Source organism: Sorex fumeus, unplaced genomic scaffold (assembly GCF_029834395.1).
Source record: "Sorex fumeus unplaced genomic scaffold, SorFum_2.1 ptg000006l, whole genome shotgun sequence".
Taxonomy (NCBI): domain Eukaryota; kingdom Metazoa; phylum Chordata; class Mammalia; order Eulipotyphla; family Soricidae; genus Sorex; species Sorex fumeus.
The window spans coordinates 27,465,970-27,478,946 of record NW_026606063.1 but is presented as its reverse complement, the minus strand read 5'-3'; the positions used below and the strand labels follow the sequence as shown (position 1 = coordinate 27,478,946).

At 45.0% G+C, this 12,977-nt stretch overlaps 1 protein-coding gene across 1 annotated transcript in view; it reads right to left on the bottom strand.

Moving 5' to 3' along the window:
- The window catches only part of YWHAQ (tyrosine 3-monooxygenase/tryptophan 5-monooxygenase activation protein theta), a 28,587-nt gene extending 18,673 nt beyond the window's left edge, over positions 1-9,914 (bottom strand). The window contains exon 1 of the mRNA XM_056126824.1: positions 9,567-9,914. Coding sequence (XP_055982799.1) covers positions 9,567-9,860 — 294 coding nt within the window. The 5' untranslated portion in view covers positions 9,861-9,914. The remainder of the gene's footprint in view (positions 1-9,566) is intronic.
- Between the last annotated feature and the right edge of the window lie 3,063 nt (positions 9,915-12,977).

Here is a 12,977-nt window from a genome sequence, read left to right as displayed (position 1 = left end):
CTTCTAATTTAGCTAAGCCAGAGCTATTTAACACACAAAATTTTAAACTTTGAGCCTCTGACAACAGTGAATGTGTGAACTGCACATTCACTTTTGTGCCGATAGTCTACAAGACCAGTTTTTGTTCCCTTACTTGACCCCAAATAGCTGAGACAATTCTTATTATGTTATTATCAGAAACAAATATAATGCTCAGTCCTTCATCTCTGACTACAGCTCTTTTCATCTTCCTGACATTTTAGAAGCTAGATATGGAACGGTCATAACACAGGACCATTATACTTTGTGCCCAAAGAGTCCAAAATACCTACTACTGACCCTATTATTATCTTCTCTACAAGTGTCAATCTGCACCAAAACAATTACACATACAATTTATGAATATTTACAGATAGATCAACATTACACAAGAGTGCCTAGGGCTATGGCTCAGTCCACAAGTTCAATGATCTGGCATCTTCCCAAAGGCCAAATGTGCCACCAGCATCACTGCAGTTTGTGACCAAAGGTGTGAGCTCTAGAGCACTGAAACCAAGTGTGGGACAACACACTGACAACAAGTAATTGGAGAATCACTGGAACAAGAGGGAAGGAAGGAAGAAAAAAAATTCTGGCAACACAAGGACAATCACTCAGAAAACTGCTCAATCACACCAAACAGTAACAAGAATCCGCTTAATTGTGGGAAAGTGCTCACAAAACTGCACACCTTGGAGGGTAGTACCCAAAATCTGGGCTCAAGGACCTCCACAGTTTGGGAGAGGGTGACCAAAGTCCAATCATTTTGTTTATTTTTGGCCACACTCAGCTGTGCCTAGGACTTAACTCCTGGGAGCTTGGGAGAACATACTAGGTGCCAGAGAGTAAACCAAGGTCAGTTTTGCACCAGGCAAGCACCTTACCCGTTATACTATATCTCTCTGGCCCCAAAGTCCAACCATTTTTGTAACAGATGCTATTTGCTTTTTCACGTCATTTCAGAAGCTAAAGCTACAATAGATGGAATATAAAGCAATGTCACTATTCTCATTCAACATTTTTTAAAATGAAAAACAAAAATTATTCTACTTATATCTGAGTGCAATTAAAAACAGAAAGTAGAGAGGGCTGTGTAAACAGTACAGGGTCATGTAGGGCACTTGCCATGCACGCAGATGACCCAGGCTCAAACCCCCAAATTCCCGGCATTCCAGATGGTTCCCAAAGCTCGCCAGGAGTGATTTCTGAGTGCAGAAGTAGGAGTAAGACCTGAGCATCAGAAGATGTGGCCCCAAATCACAAACTAACAAACAAAAAGTAAGTGGAATGGCTACTATGATGGGATAGGAGACTTCAAAGTCTAATGAATGGGTCCAGTTTCAGCAGGGGAAGATGACAAAGTTCTGGAGGTAAGTGGGAGGTGAGGGTTGTCAAACAATGTGAGTGCACTAAATGCACAAAACGTATCCTTTAAGAGGTACATTTTACTGCAATTTTTAAAAACTGTATTATGGTCTGTAGAGGTAGTACAAGAGTTGAGGCATTTGTCTTACATGTAGCTGATCCTGGTTCAATCCCTGGCAACACATGTGATCCCAAGGGCTGCCAGGAGTAACCCTGAACACTACCAGCTGTTGTCCACCTCACCCCCAACAAAATTTTCTATTTTAAACTTGTAATAATTTAAGTAACCATAAGGTAAAATCTATATGAATAAAAGCTTTTGGATTCCACAAGTGTGCAATGTGCTTATGATATCAGTAAGTTTGAGAACCACTGCCCTAGAGTATTGTCATTATGTATTATTTTTCAATGTACTAAGTAACTGCACCATCTAAGTAGCATTTATCACCAAAAACCTGCCTTGTCAAGCCTTCTTTCTCCTTGGTGTATGTTAATACCTTTCTACTCATTTTAAAGGCTCACAGCGGTGAGAAAGGGCTCAATTTTTTTCCCTTGCTATAGTTATTAAACACATTTAATCACAGCAACTAATCATACATCTAATACATGGCAACCAACAACTACAATGAACGTCAGTATACACACCAAAAGATCCTACCAATAACCTTTTTAATCACACTTGCTTTATTATACTGTTTTAATTCTAGATTGCCAACATCAATCCATGCAAATCACTATTTTGCTCTGAAGTAAAATTTACAGATGCTAGGTGTATATTGGAGAGGGATCCACACCTGGCTCTGTGCTCAGGAGTGATCTGTGATGGTGTTCAGGACCATACATAGTGGTAGTGGGGCCCTGTACAATTGCTCTGTCCTACCCCCTTTTCTTTTATTACATCTGCTGATTTTTGACAAATGCACATATAAGTTTTTCTTCAACTAAAATCGTAAGATTAGTAACAAGGGTTGGAGCAATAGCACAGTGGTTAGGGTGCTTGCCCTGCATGGGGCCAACCCAGGTTAGATTCCTACCACAGGATTCCAAACACTGCCAGGAATGATAGTATCTGGAGCACCACAGGCTGTTGCCCTAAACAGACAGACAAGACAGACAGACAGACAGACAGACACACACACACACACACACAAAATGATGCCTTTCTAACCAATGCTACTTAGAACTCAGGGCCAAAGAATCCAATGGCTTATGCACAAGCTTTGCATGAAAGTCCTGAGGTGCCTCCCAAACAAAAACTAAATAAAAAAGCAACTCAGGTCTGGGTGATGCATGTAGCTCAGGTGTAGAGGACCCAGCCTTGTATGTGAGATCCTGAGTTTAAGCCCTGGCACTAGACACAAACAAAGGTTTTGAGTCAATGGAACAGATATATCCCATTGTTACTCAGAAAGAACTAGTGCTAGATACAGAAATAATTATGTCTAAATATAACGAAGGTCAGTATGACCATGCAGATTTCTCAGTATGATCAAGTAAATTTGTCAAGTATCCTGAATTAATCTCATTCTAGGGTATCATTTTATATGTGAAACTGTATATGAGATTTTCAGAAGTCTGGTCATCATTATCGTTCTAATTATACCCAACCCTGAATGAGGAGGTTAACTTGTGGTTCCTCTCTCTAATCACCCATTTTTGCTTTTCTCAAAAACCTGTGCAGTAGAAGTAATGGTCATTTTCACCCACTGCCAGCAGCAGTGTCAAGATAATCAATACTCTCAAAAGGTCAAGTAGAGAAAAATATCTCTATTTGTTCATTTTTAAGTTTTACTTCTAATTACTTAATCTAGTAAAAAGCATATGATAAAGGATGAATTTCTCAAGATTCTTTTTTATTTTATTATTATAATTTTGCTTCAGTTTTGGGGCCATATATGGCAGTGACGGGGTTAATCCTGACTCTGCACTCAGGAATCACTCCTCCAGAACTCTACCTACTGTATTATCTCAAATCCTCCTAGGATTGTTTATAATGGAGAAAAGCTGTTTACAAATAAATATAAGTATAATTACACAACATCCAAATAAGCATACACCACAGAGTGAAAAACCTGAAACCATGTATGTCAAAATACTACTGACAGGAACAGAGGACTATTTACTGTCCATGAATTTTAACTACCTCTTTCTAAAGTCTTCTCTGTAATTTCAGCTGAATCTTTGTTCTGCAACTATTTTACCAAGCTTCTAATTTATTTATTTTTTTGCTTTTTGGGTCACACCCGGCAATGCACAGGGGTTACTCCTGGCTCTGCATTCTGGAATTACTCCTGGCGGTGCTTAGGGGACCATAGAGGATGCTGGGAATCGAACCCAGGTCGGCCGCATGCAAGGCAAACACCCTACCCCCTGTGCTATTGCTCCAGCCTCTGCCAAGCTTTTAAATACAGCAATGCATGGAACCAGAGAAAACTCAAAGGGTTGAGCACATGCTTTGCATGCAGGAGGACAGGGTTCCATCCCTAGCATCACATGCCTCTCCCCAAGCATCACAGGGTATGAACCATCAACCATAAACAAAACAAAAAGATCAAAAAATGGGGTGTGGAAGGCAACCATGAGATGGAACTCTGCAAGTACAGGACCCACTCAGTGCATTGCAGAAAGGTAAATGAGGGTTAAACAATAAACACACAAATACTGACAAAGTTTAGAAAGATGCCAACATGTTAGTAAGAACCCAAGTAACAGGCATGATACAGTTCAGTGTAAGATGTAAAAATATTGCTCATTTGTCTCATTTATGATCTAAACTACAGGCTTTCTCAACTTCAGCATTACTAACATCTTAGTCCGGATAATTCTTGGTTGTCACGATTTTCCTGTGCATTTTATCTTCTGCACATTCAGGTCTCTATTCACTAGATGTTAGGAGCACTATACACACCTCTCCAGGTACTGATAACCAAAAGTTGTCCCTAAAATGTGCCAGATGTCCCTGAGGTAAGTAAATTCACCCTGGTTGAGACCTTACTTAGACTGACTTAAGACTTATTATCTGATCTATTTCTTTTGGTGCTTAAAAATACAATTTGGGACTTCAAAGAGCTTAACATCTAAAAGCAAAAAAAATCTCAAGGAGTTTCAAATTTTATTGTAATCTACAAGGCCACAGATTTATAAACCGGGAGGTCTTTCCCATCAAACATATTATCTTTGGGGGCTGGAACAATAGTACAGCGGGTAGGGCATGTTTGCCTTGCACGCGGCTGACCGGGGTTTGATTCCCAGCATCTCATATGGTCCCCTGAGCACCACCAGGAGTAATTCCTGAGTGAACGAGCCAGGAGTAACCCCTGAGCATCGCTGGGTGTGACCCAAAAAGCAAAAAACAAATAAACAAAAAAACCAAATACATTATTTTTTAAAATATTTGTTTGCTTGCTCGTCTACACTCAGCTGTGCTCAGGGTTTACTCCTGACTGGGCTTGGGCAAACATAGGCAGTGCAGGGCATAGAACTGGGAAGCTATGTGCAAAACAAGTACTTTATCCACTGTATTATTTCTCCAACCTCCCTAAATACAGTATCTTATACTTACTAAGCTGTACAAATTACTCAAAACAATCATACTGAGGTCTTCAGTCAGTCATTATGTATTCAGAGCAGAATGAATCACCTGAATTTTATAAGGAGTCACACCACCTGGGTTCTTTTTTCCTTTTTTTTTTTTTTTTTGCTAGCTCTGTGATACTGATCTTCCTTATTGCTTCAGGTTCTCTCAACTTTAAACCAGAAATACTATCAACCTAACTTACAGTAACAAAGTGGGTATATAAAGTGCTTATCGTGCAGTTAATGCCCAATAAATGTCAGTAGATAGCTTTATTTTGTTGACACGTGGTAGTGGTTGAAAGATACTCCCTGCTGTTCAAGGGATTACAGTCCATGTGCTGGGCCTTGAACCCAGGTCTCCTTTATGTAAAATATGAGTTCTAGCCTCTATCTGCTTGGTCTCTGTTAAGCTATTATTTTAGTTACAAATAGGCATAACTACCTCCAAATTGTATGCAAAGAAACAAATGTTGAGACAAGAAACTTGTCCATGCTCAGGAAATTCTAAGATTTTGGAGTGATGATACAAAAACTGTCTGATTCCGGAGCAGAAATTCTTTTCCATTATGTCACAAAATTACATTAAGATTACCTATCAAGGACACCATTAGTCTTACTTCAAAATAATCAGCACAAGACATTTCATTAAGAGATTAATTTAGAACACTTTAGAATATGGAACTAAATTCAAACATGTTACTGAATTAAGTTTGCAGAGCTTTTACATTATGACAAAGCTTTATAATTTCTATATACTATAGTAATATAAAAATGATTATTGTACCAACAGACCTTGGTCCTGAAATAAGTAATTTTATAGTTCCCCAAATAAAAGTATTATAAGAGACCCAGGAAATCTTAAGTCTACCCGCTGTGGTTTCACAATGAGAATGGAAAAAGATAACTTGGTCAATTTCACTGCATAAAAATGATAGATTTTTAGGACAATGATAGGGAGGCAAAAAGTAGAGTGAGAAATGGTCTCACATCCCACAATGAGGTGAAACAAAATGCTGCGCTGGTATTAAAACAGTACAATGATTATGCAGTAAAATATAGTAATCTCTTGCTCTTTAAGTAACTAGATTTTAACTTCTCCAAATTTCACAGTTTAATAACTTCTCAATACTAAGACTGTCAAGGGTTGTCTACCATGTTCATTGTGAATAAGTATACCAAATAATTTCACACCCCAGACTACTCAATGTGAGGGAAAGAGGCTAAGCCCCAAATTTTGCTATCCTGTTACTCTTTACTAGTCTTTTATAAGTTGCTTTCAATTACTTTCTCCATATTAAATTCCCATTCCTTTACAAAAAGGTTAAAAAAAAAAGAGGGAGAAAAAAACCCTCAGTTTAACTAACACTCACATTCTGAAACTCAGGTTTCACTTTTCTATCCTCATTGTGTTTACAGGCTCCTATTGTTATTACTTTAACAATTATCAGGTCCTTTAAAGAGTTATTTCACTTCCTTATCTATTAGATTACAGACTGGTAAACAGCATTCAAGACGTGAATTCTAGATGCACACAACTCAAAACCCACTAATAAATCTTATGTATGTATCTTCATACTGACTACTGTAGCACTGTAGCACTGTAGTTCATTGATTTGCTCAAGCAGGACTTGTTACTGTGTTTGGCTACAAAAGAGGAAATTTTCCTAACACTTTCTCACAAACTTTCCTTTCCAAGTCTTTCTCCTGCAAGCAGCTTCATTCACATATAAACCTCCTGATACATTCCTTTGAATTGGAATATTGAGTCCCTGGGGTTCTTCTTTCATTTTTCCTCACGCTAAAAGTCACCATGTTTGTGAAGCCTTTCCCAAGGTTTTTGTTCCTTTAATATAAACATTTTGTTCATAATCACCTTATAAAAACTATATTTATGGGGGCTAGAGCAATAGCACAGCAGGTAGGGCGTTTGCCTTGCACGCAGCCAACATGGCCGACACAGGTTTGATTCCCAGCATCCCATATGGTCCCCCGAGCATCGCCAGGAGTGATTCCTTAAAGCATGAGCCAGAAGAAACCCCTGAGCATTGCTGGGTGTGACCCAAAAAAGAAAAAACAAAACAAAAAAAAAACTATATTTATGATATCCTAGATGCATAATTTATTATAAATTATTGAAGGACCAAAAAAAAGAAAAAAACCCTAGTTCTCAGGCCTGTCCTGTCCCATAACACTAAGTGTAATACCTTACACAAATTAGACTTTCAAAAACAGCTGCAAACTTAAATATTTGCTTCCTTAGGTTTTTTTTTTGAAGGGGGGGCGCACACATGGCAACACTTGAGGGTTACTCCTGACTCTGCACTCAGGAAATAATCTTGGTGGTGCTCTGGGGACCAAATGAGATGTCAGGGATCAAACTAGGGTAGGCTGTGTGCAAGGCAAGCCACCTTACCCACTATACTATCTTTCCAACCCCAAAGATTTTTTTTTTTTGCTTTTTGGGTCACACCCAGCAATGCACAGGGGATACTCCTGGCTCTGCACTCAGGAATTATTCCTGGCGGTGCTCACAGGGGACCATATGGGATGCTAGGAATTGAACCTGGGTCGGCCACGTGCAAGGCCGCTGTGCTGTCGCTCCAGCACCCCCCCACAGTTTTTTTTAATAGTTCCCATCACATCATTCTCTTCAGCCATTTTAAAGCTAATTAGTCAAACTAATATAAAAATGGTCCAATTTGAAAATAATCTGTATATATAATAGTTCTTATCCAGTCATTAAATCAACTAAGCAAAACTCTGCTACACACACACGCACATACACCCCTTTTCTCCATTAAAAGTTGTAAGAGCCACAAAATAAAACTTTCCCACAGCAGACAGTTAAGCTGTTAGATAAGTCAAGAATCTGTGGTTATTCTGAATTGCTGCACAGTAACCAACTGCAAAGTAATAGCTGAACAGATGATGAAAATATACCAGGATGCATCCCTCTCCAAATACAGGAAATCTCATTAACATATGGATTTCTTAAAAATTTTTCCTCGATAATAGCACCAATGCTGTCAACAACCATTACCATATCTTACTGAAGACTACCCTTTCTTACTTTTACAAAGAACAAGTAGAAGCAATTCAATTCACAAAGCTTTTTTAAATGCCTCCTCTATGCGAGGAAATAAAAGCCAAGACAAATGAGATAACGAACTTCTGCCTTCATAAATCAATAATATCTGAAGTCTTCTTCCTTTAAACACTGCTTCTTAACTAGCAATGTCCAGAGCCATGATTTTGTTCAATCACCAGATATTGTATTGAAAAAGTAAGTTGCAAGTTAAAAAAATTCTGATGGGGGTAAGGTAGAGATGGGAGGAGGAAAAGAAGCTCTTCCCCTTTTATTCCTTGAAAAACCCTTTTATCATTCATGCCTGTCTTTGAAAGCTCTTAAAATACAGTATGAGTATACATGTCAAAGACCAGCAGGCCCCTTGTACAAGTGTCCCAGAAAAAAAACTGGCAACCACATCACATTTTATTTAGTAGTAAAACCACTCTCTCTGCTGTATTAAGACATTTTGAAGCACTCCAGGACCTAATATCGGTATTTCAATTTCAAAAACTCAACCCACTGATCAGAAGATCCATGCCATGACAAAGCTAAAACTATTCTCTGAGTACGGGTGAATCATAGAAATCACCTACCCCACCCATTAGCCACCCTTGCAAAGAGTGCACAGTCCAGAACCTGGAAAGCTGGAAACTTGCCTACTCCACAGCAGGAAGGGATCGGGGTGATTCAATGTAGCTATGTAATGGCAAGAAATGTTATTAAATACTGATATTCACCAGGATATCTTGTTCTTCAGATTCAGTGGTATGTGTGCCCTTTTCACGTTTACAGAATTCAATGCCTCCCCCCACCCTCCCCCCCACACACACTTTGGGGTATTGATAAAAGGGGATAAAAAAAAAAACTGCTCAGATACCCTAGCTCTGGATTTTCCAGGCGGTTCGACAGGGGCCGGGTCAGAAAGTAAGCCTACTACATAGATGGCCAGTCCAAAAGACACCCGCACCTTATTTTTAACTGAAGCCTGGGAGCCTCTCTGAGGGTTCCCAGATCACCTTTGGTGAGCGAGGAAAAGAAAAGGTGGTGGGGGTGGTGGTGGGAACAACCAAAAAAAAAAAAAAAACACCCGATGTCCATGATGCTAACCTAAAGCTCGTCGGCCCATCGTCGGCCCGGCGGCCAGCTCCGAGTCACCCTGGGTGGCTGCAAGCAACCCAGAAGCAACCAGGAGGATTAAAAAAAAAAAAGGTAGAGAGAGAGAATGAGAGAGAGACTTACTCATCCCTGCAAATGCAGCTTCCTGAGCCTGGGGAACTGCAGGAAGGCACCGCGGCGGCGGTGAACCCTGGCTCACACCCCCTTACGCTCACTCGGGAGCTGGGGAGTAGGGTGGGCATAAGAGGAGGAGATGGGAGGGTCGGCCAGGGCCGGCCGGGGGGGGGGGGGGGGGTGGGGTGGGGAGGGGCACACACACGCACTCGCATGCATGCATGCACACACACGCATGCATGCACACGCTCACACACGCGCGCGCACGCACACACACACACACACTCTCACACAAAAGGGGCCTCACCAGGACCGTGGTGCAGATGGAGCGCAGCTCCGACTCCACTTTCTCCCGGTAGTCCTTGATGAGCTGCAGCTTCTTGTCCGAGCTGTCCGTCTTCTGCTCGATGCTCGAGATGACCCGCCAGGCGGAGCGGCGGCCGCCCACCACGTTCTTGTAGGCCACCGAGAGCAGGTTGCGCTCCTCGTTGGACAGCTCGGCGCCCTGCTCCGTCACGGCCTTCATGCAGGTGGCCATGTCGTCGTAGCGCTCGGCCTGCTCGGCCAGCTTGGCCTTCTGGATCAGCTCCGTCTTCTCCATGAGGGGGGACCGGGGCGGGGGGCGGGGGAAGAGGGCGAGCGGCAGCGGCGGCGGCGGCGGCGGCGAGCGAGGCGCGAGGAGCGACGGGCGACCCGGGGCGGGGGTGGGGGGCGTGCTAGGGCGGCGTGCGCGGGGGGGCCTGCGGGCGGGGAGTGGGGGGGCGCGGACAAAAGCCGGGGGTGGGGGGGTGGGGAGGGGGGGCGCCGTCAGACAATGCGCCGGGGACGCCCGTCCGCCCACCGCCCCTTTTGTCCGTCCCCGCACGCGCGGGCCCGGTTCGGTGTCCGCCCCCCAACCCCCCTCCCGGGCCCACAGGAAGCCGCGGGGCGAGAGCCGCCGCGCCCGGCCGGGCTGAGGAGGAAGAGGAGGAGGAGGAGGAGGAGGAGGAAGAAGGGCCGTTCCCGCGCCCGCCCGGCCCAATATGGAAGCGGCCGTTGGCCCGCACCTTCCCGCCCGGAGCGTCTCCTCAGGGGAGCGGCGTCGAGGACGGCCGCCCTCCGGGAGGCGACGCGGGAGGTTGGGGGTGAGGTGAGGAGGGCGGGGGGGAAGCTCCTGGCTCGGATCTCTCACACCTTAACGCCCGAACCCGGAGCGGGTCGCAGTAAAGGGGCGTGTGTGTATGTGTGTGTGTGTGTGCGATGTGTGTGTGGGGGGGGGTATGGGGGCGGGGAGGCGACCCTGAAACTCACCTTCACGTCTCCGCGGCCGCGGCGCGAGTCCCACCACTTTGATCCGCTCTGGGCTGGCGCCGAGGACCCTCCCGTCTCAGCCTACTCCCGAGCCGAGCGGGGCGGGCCGCCGCGCGACCGCCCTCGCCCGCCGCCCAATGAGGCGGCGGCGTTGCTCGGCCAGTCCCGCCTCCCGCCTTGCCGGCGGCCAATGAGGGTGGAGCGCGCGGAAGGGGGCGAAAGGGGCGGGGCTGAGGGGGGGGCGAAGCGGAGGCTCGGAGGGTGGGTCGGCTTGGGCAAGTTCGGTTGGCCGTCAGGCTGCGGCTTCGGCCACGGGGTTTCCTCCAATTAGATCCAGGGTACAAGGACGTCACTGTTGCCATGGCGATGCTGTTACCAACTCCCCTCATCCTCCCCGCCACCCCCGGTGTACTTCGGGGTGCGGCACGGGAGCGAGGTGGCGAGCACCACCGACCACTCTCTCTCTCTTGCTGTGGCCGGCTCTCCTTGCTGCAGCATCTCGTGGGCTAATGCAGCTGCGGCTCGCCGTGGCCGCGGTGAGGTCGAGCCGGGAGGGTGGTAACACATTGGCTGCGAAATGCAAAGCGCCTTTCTTTCTTCCACCTTGCTCTTCCTGACAAAGGTCTGGAGCACAATACACCGAGGACCATCCTTGAATGATACTGTGACTGGGGGTGCGAATTAGAAATGATCCCATCCCCATTAAAGAAGAATTATGACTTGGGGAATAAAAAAAGAGGCTTAACTATGATTTTTTTTTCCTTCCTCTGATAATTCAAGTTTTCAGGCCCGTACACAAGCCCCAAATTTCCCTCGTAAAGGTCCCAGGAGATTCCAGGCAGGTTTCCTTGGCAATGCCAAGTGTTTTTATTATTTTTTAAATTGTGACAAACGTGAAGGACCGTTTAGTAGAACAAACATTCGACAATATCTTCCAAAATAGCAAATTTGTTTTTCCAGCCTTTCCAGGTTGCCCACCTAAATACTTATCTGAGATACACTTTTGATTTTCTGATGTTAGTTTTTAAGGGCCTCCTGAAAAGTTAAAGCTTCTCTCCCTAAGCTGTCAACTTCAGACTTTCCCTAGTGAACACCTTCTGAAGTGTGCAGGATTGCTTCAGATGCCTTTTAAGCCCTGTACTCACTTTCTCCTTAAACTAAGGCACGCCCTTAGGGCCACTCCCTTCTCTCCTGGCACTTGCCTAGTGCCCCGCCTCCAAAGGAGGTGGCTGTCCTGGGCATCTGGAAAATGCCTTTGTGTCTTCACGTTGAGATGAAAATTGCATCTGGGTTCCTCCAACGATGCCTTCTGCTGTAGCCCATCCACGGGGGCGTGGTGCATTGCAAGCCAAGAAAGGCCAAGGCCAAAAGAAGAATGTCCCACACTAAGAGGAGGTTGGAGGAGCTCTGGAGAAGCTCTAGAAAGGATCATCTAAGAGCGCAGACAGTGGCAAAAGGAGGTGTGGACTTTGCAGAAACCTAAACTCCCTCCCAGCGACCCCTCCCTGCCCTGATTTGTAAAGGTTGCTTTGTGCTTTGACAGGCAGGAGAAGCCTGGACTGGAAAGGGCCTGTGTTCTCCATGCAGAAATGCTTTACACTGTCCAGTGTTCTAATGGAGAGCCCTGCTGTTATTTCTGGAATCCCTGGGGCCAGGCTGCAGACACAGAGTGTTTATAGCCGTGTGGGCTGGGGTGGAGCTGGACACCAAGAAATCCCAATGGAAAGAATTTGCATGTGGAAGGTCAGATAAAATGCTTTCTGTATGACCAGTGAATTTCAAGCTTACCAATTACAGACAGTCCAGGAGAGGACTGAAAACAGTGAAAGCAGGGGCTGGGGAAGTGGAGACCCTGCAGGGAAATTGTCAGGAAACTAGATCTGCGTAGAAAGGAAGGAAGGAAGGAAGGAAGGAAGGAAGGAAGGAAGGAAGGAAGGAAGGAAACAGCAAATCTCTGATTCTTTGTCTTGGGCGGCACTGGCCTGTCTCAAGGTGACTACACAAGCTTTCACTAAGCTCTTCTGTAGTCTCTAAAATTTCAGCTTTCGTTCAATCATCACCCTCACTGTCCGCCCATGGTTCATCGATTTGCTCTAGTGGGCCCAGTAACATTGTGAGACTTGTTACTGCGTTTGGCATATCGAATACGACATGGGGAGCTTACCAGGCTTTGCCGTGCAGGCGAGATACTCTCGGTAGCTTGCCAGGCTCTCAGAGAGGGGCGGAGGAATTGAACTCAGGTCGGCCAGGTTGGCTGCATGCAAGGCAAACGCCCTACCTGCTGGGCTGGGCATTCAGTCATCAATATTTCCTAAATACCAGCTCCAGAAATACGGAATCAGGAGTAAGAACTGTTTTAAACAATGGCAACTTAGGAAATTGTAATGTTTATTTGTGGGCAGGTGGGTTCCGAAGCAGAGATCTCAGT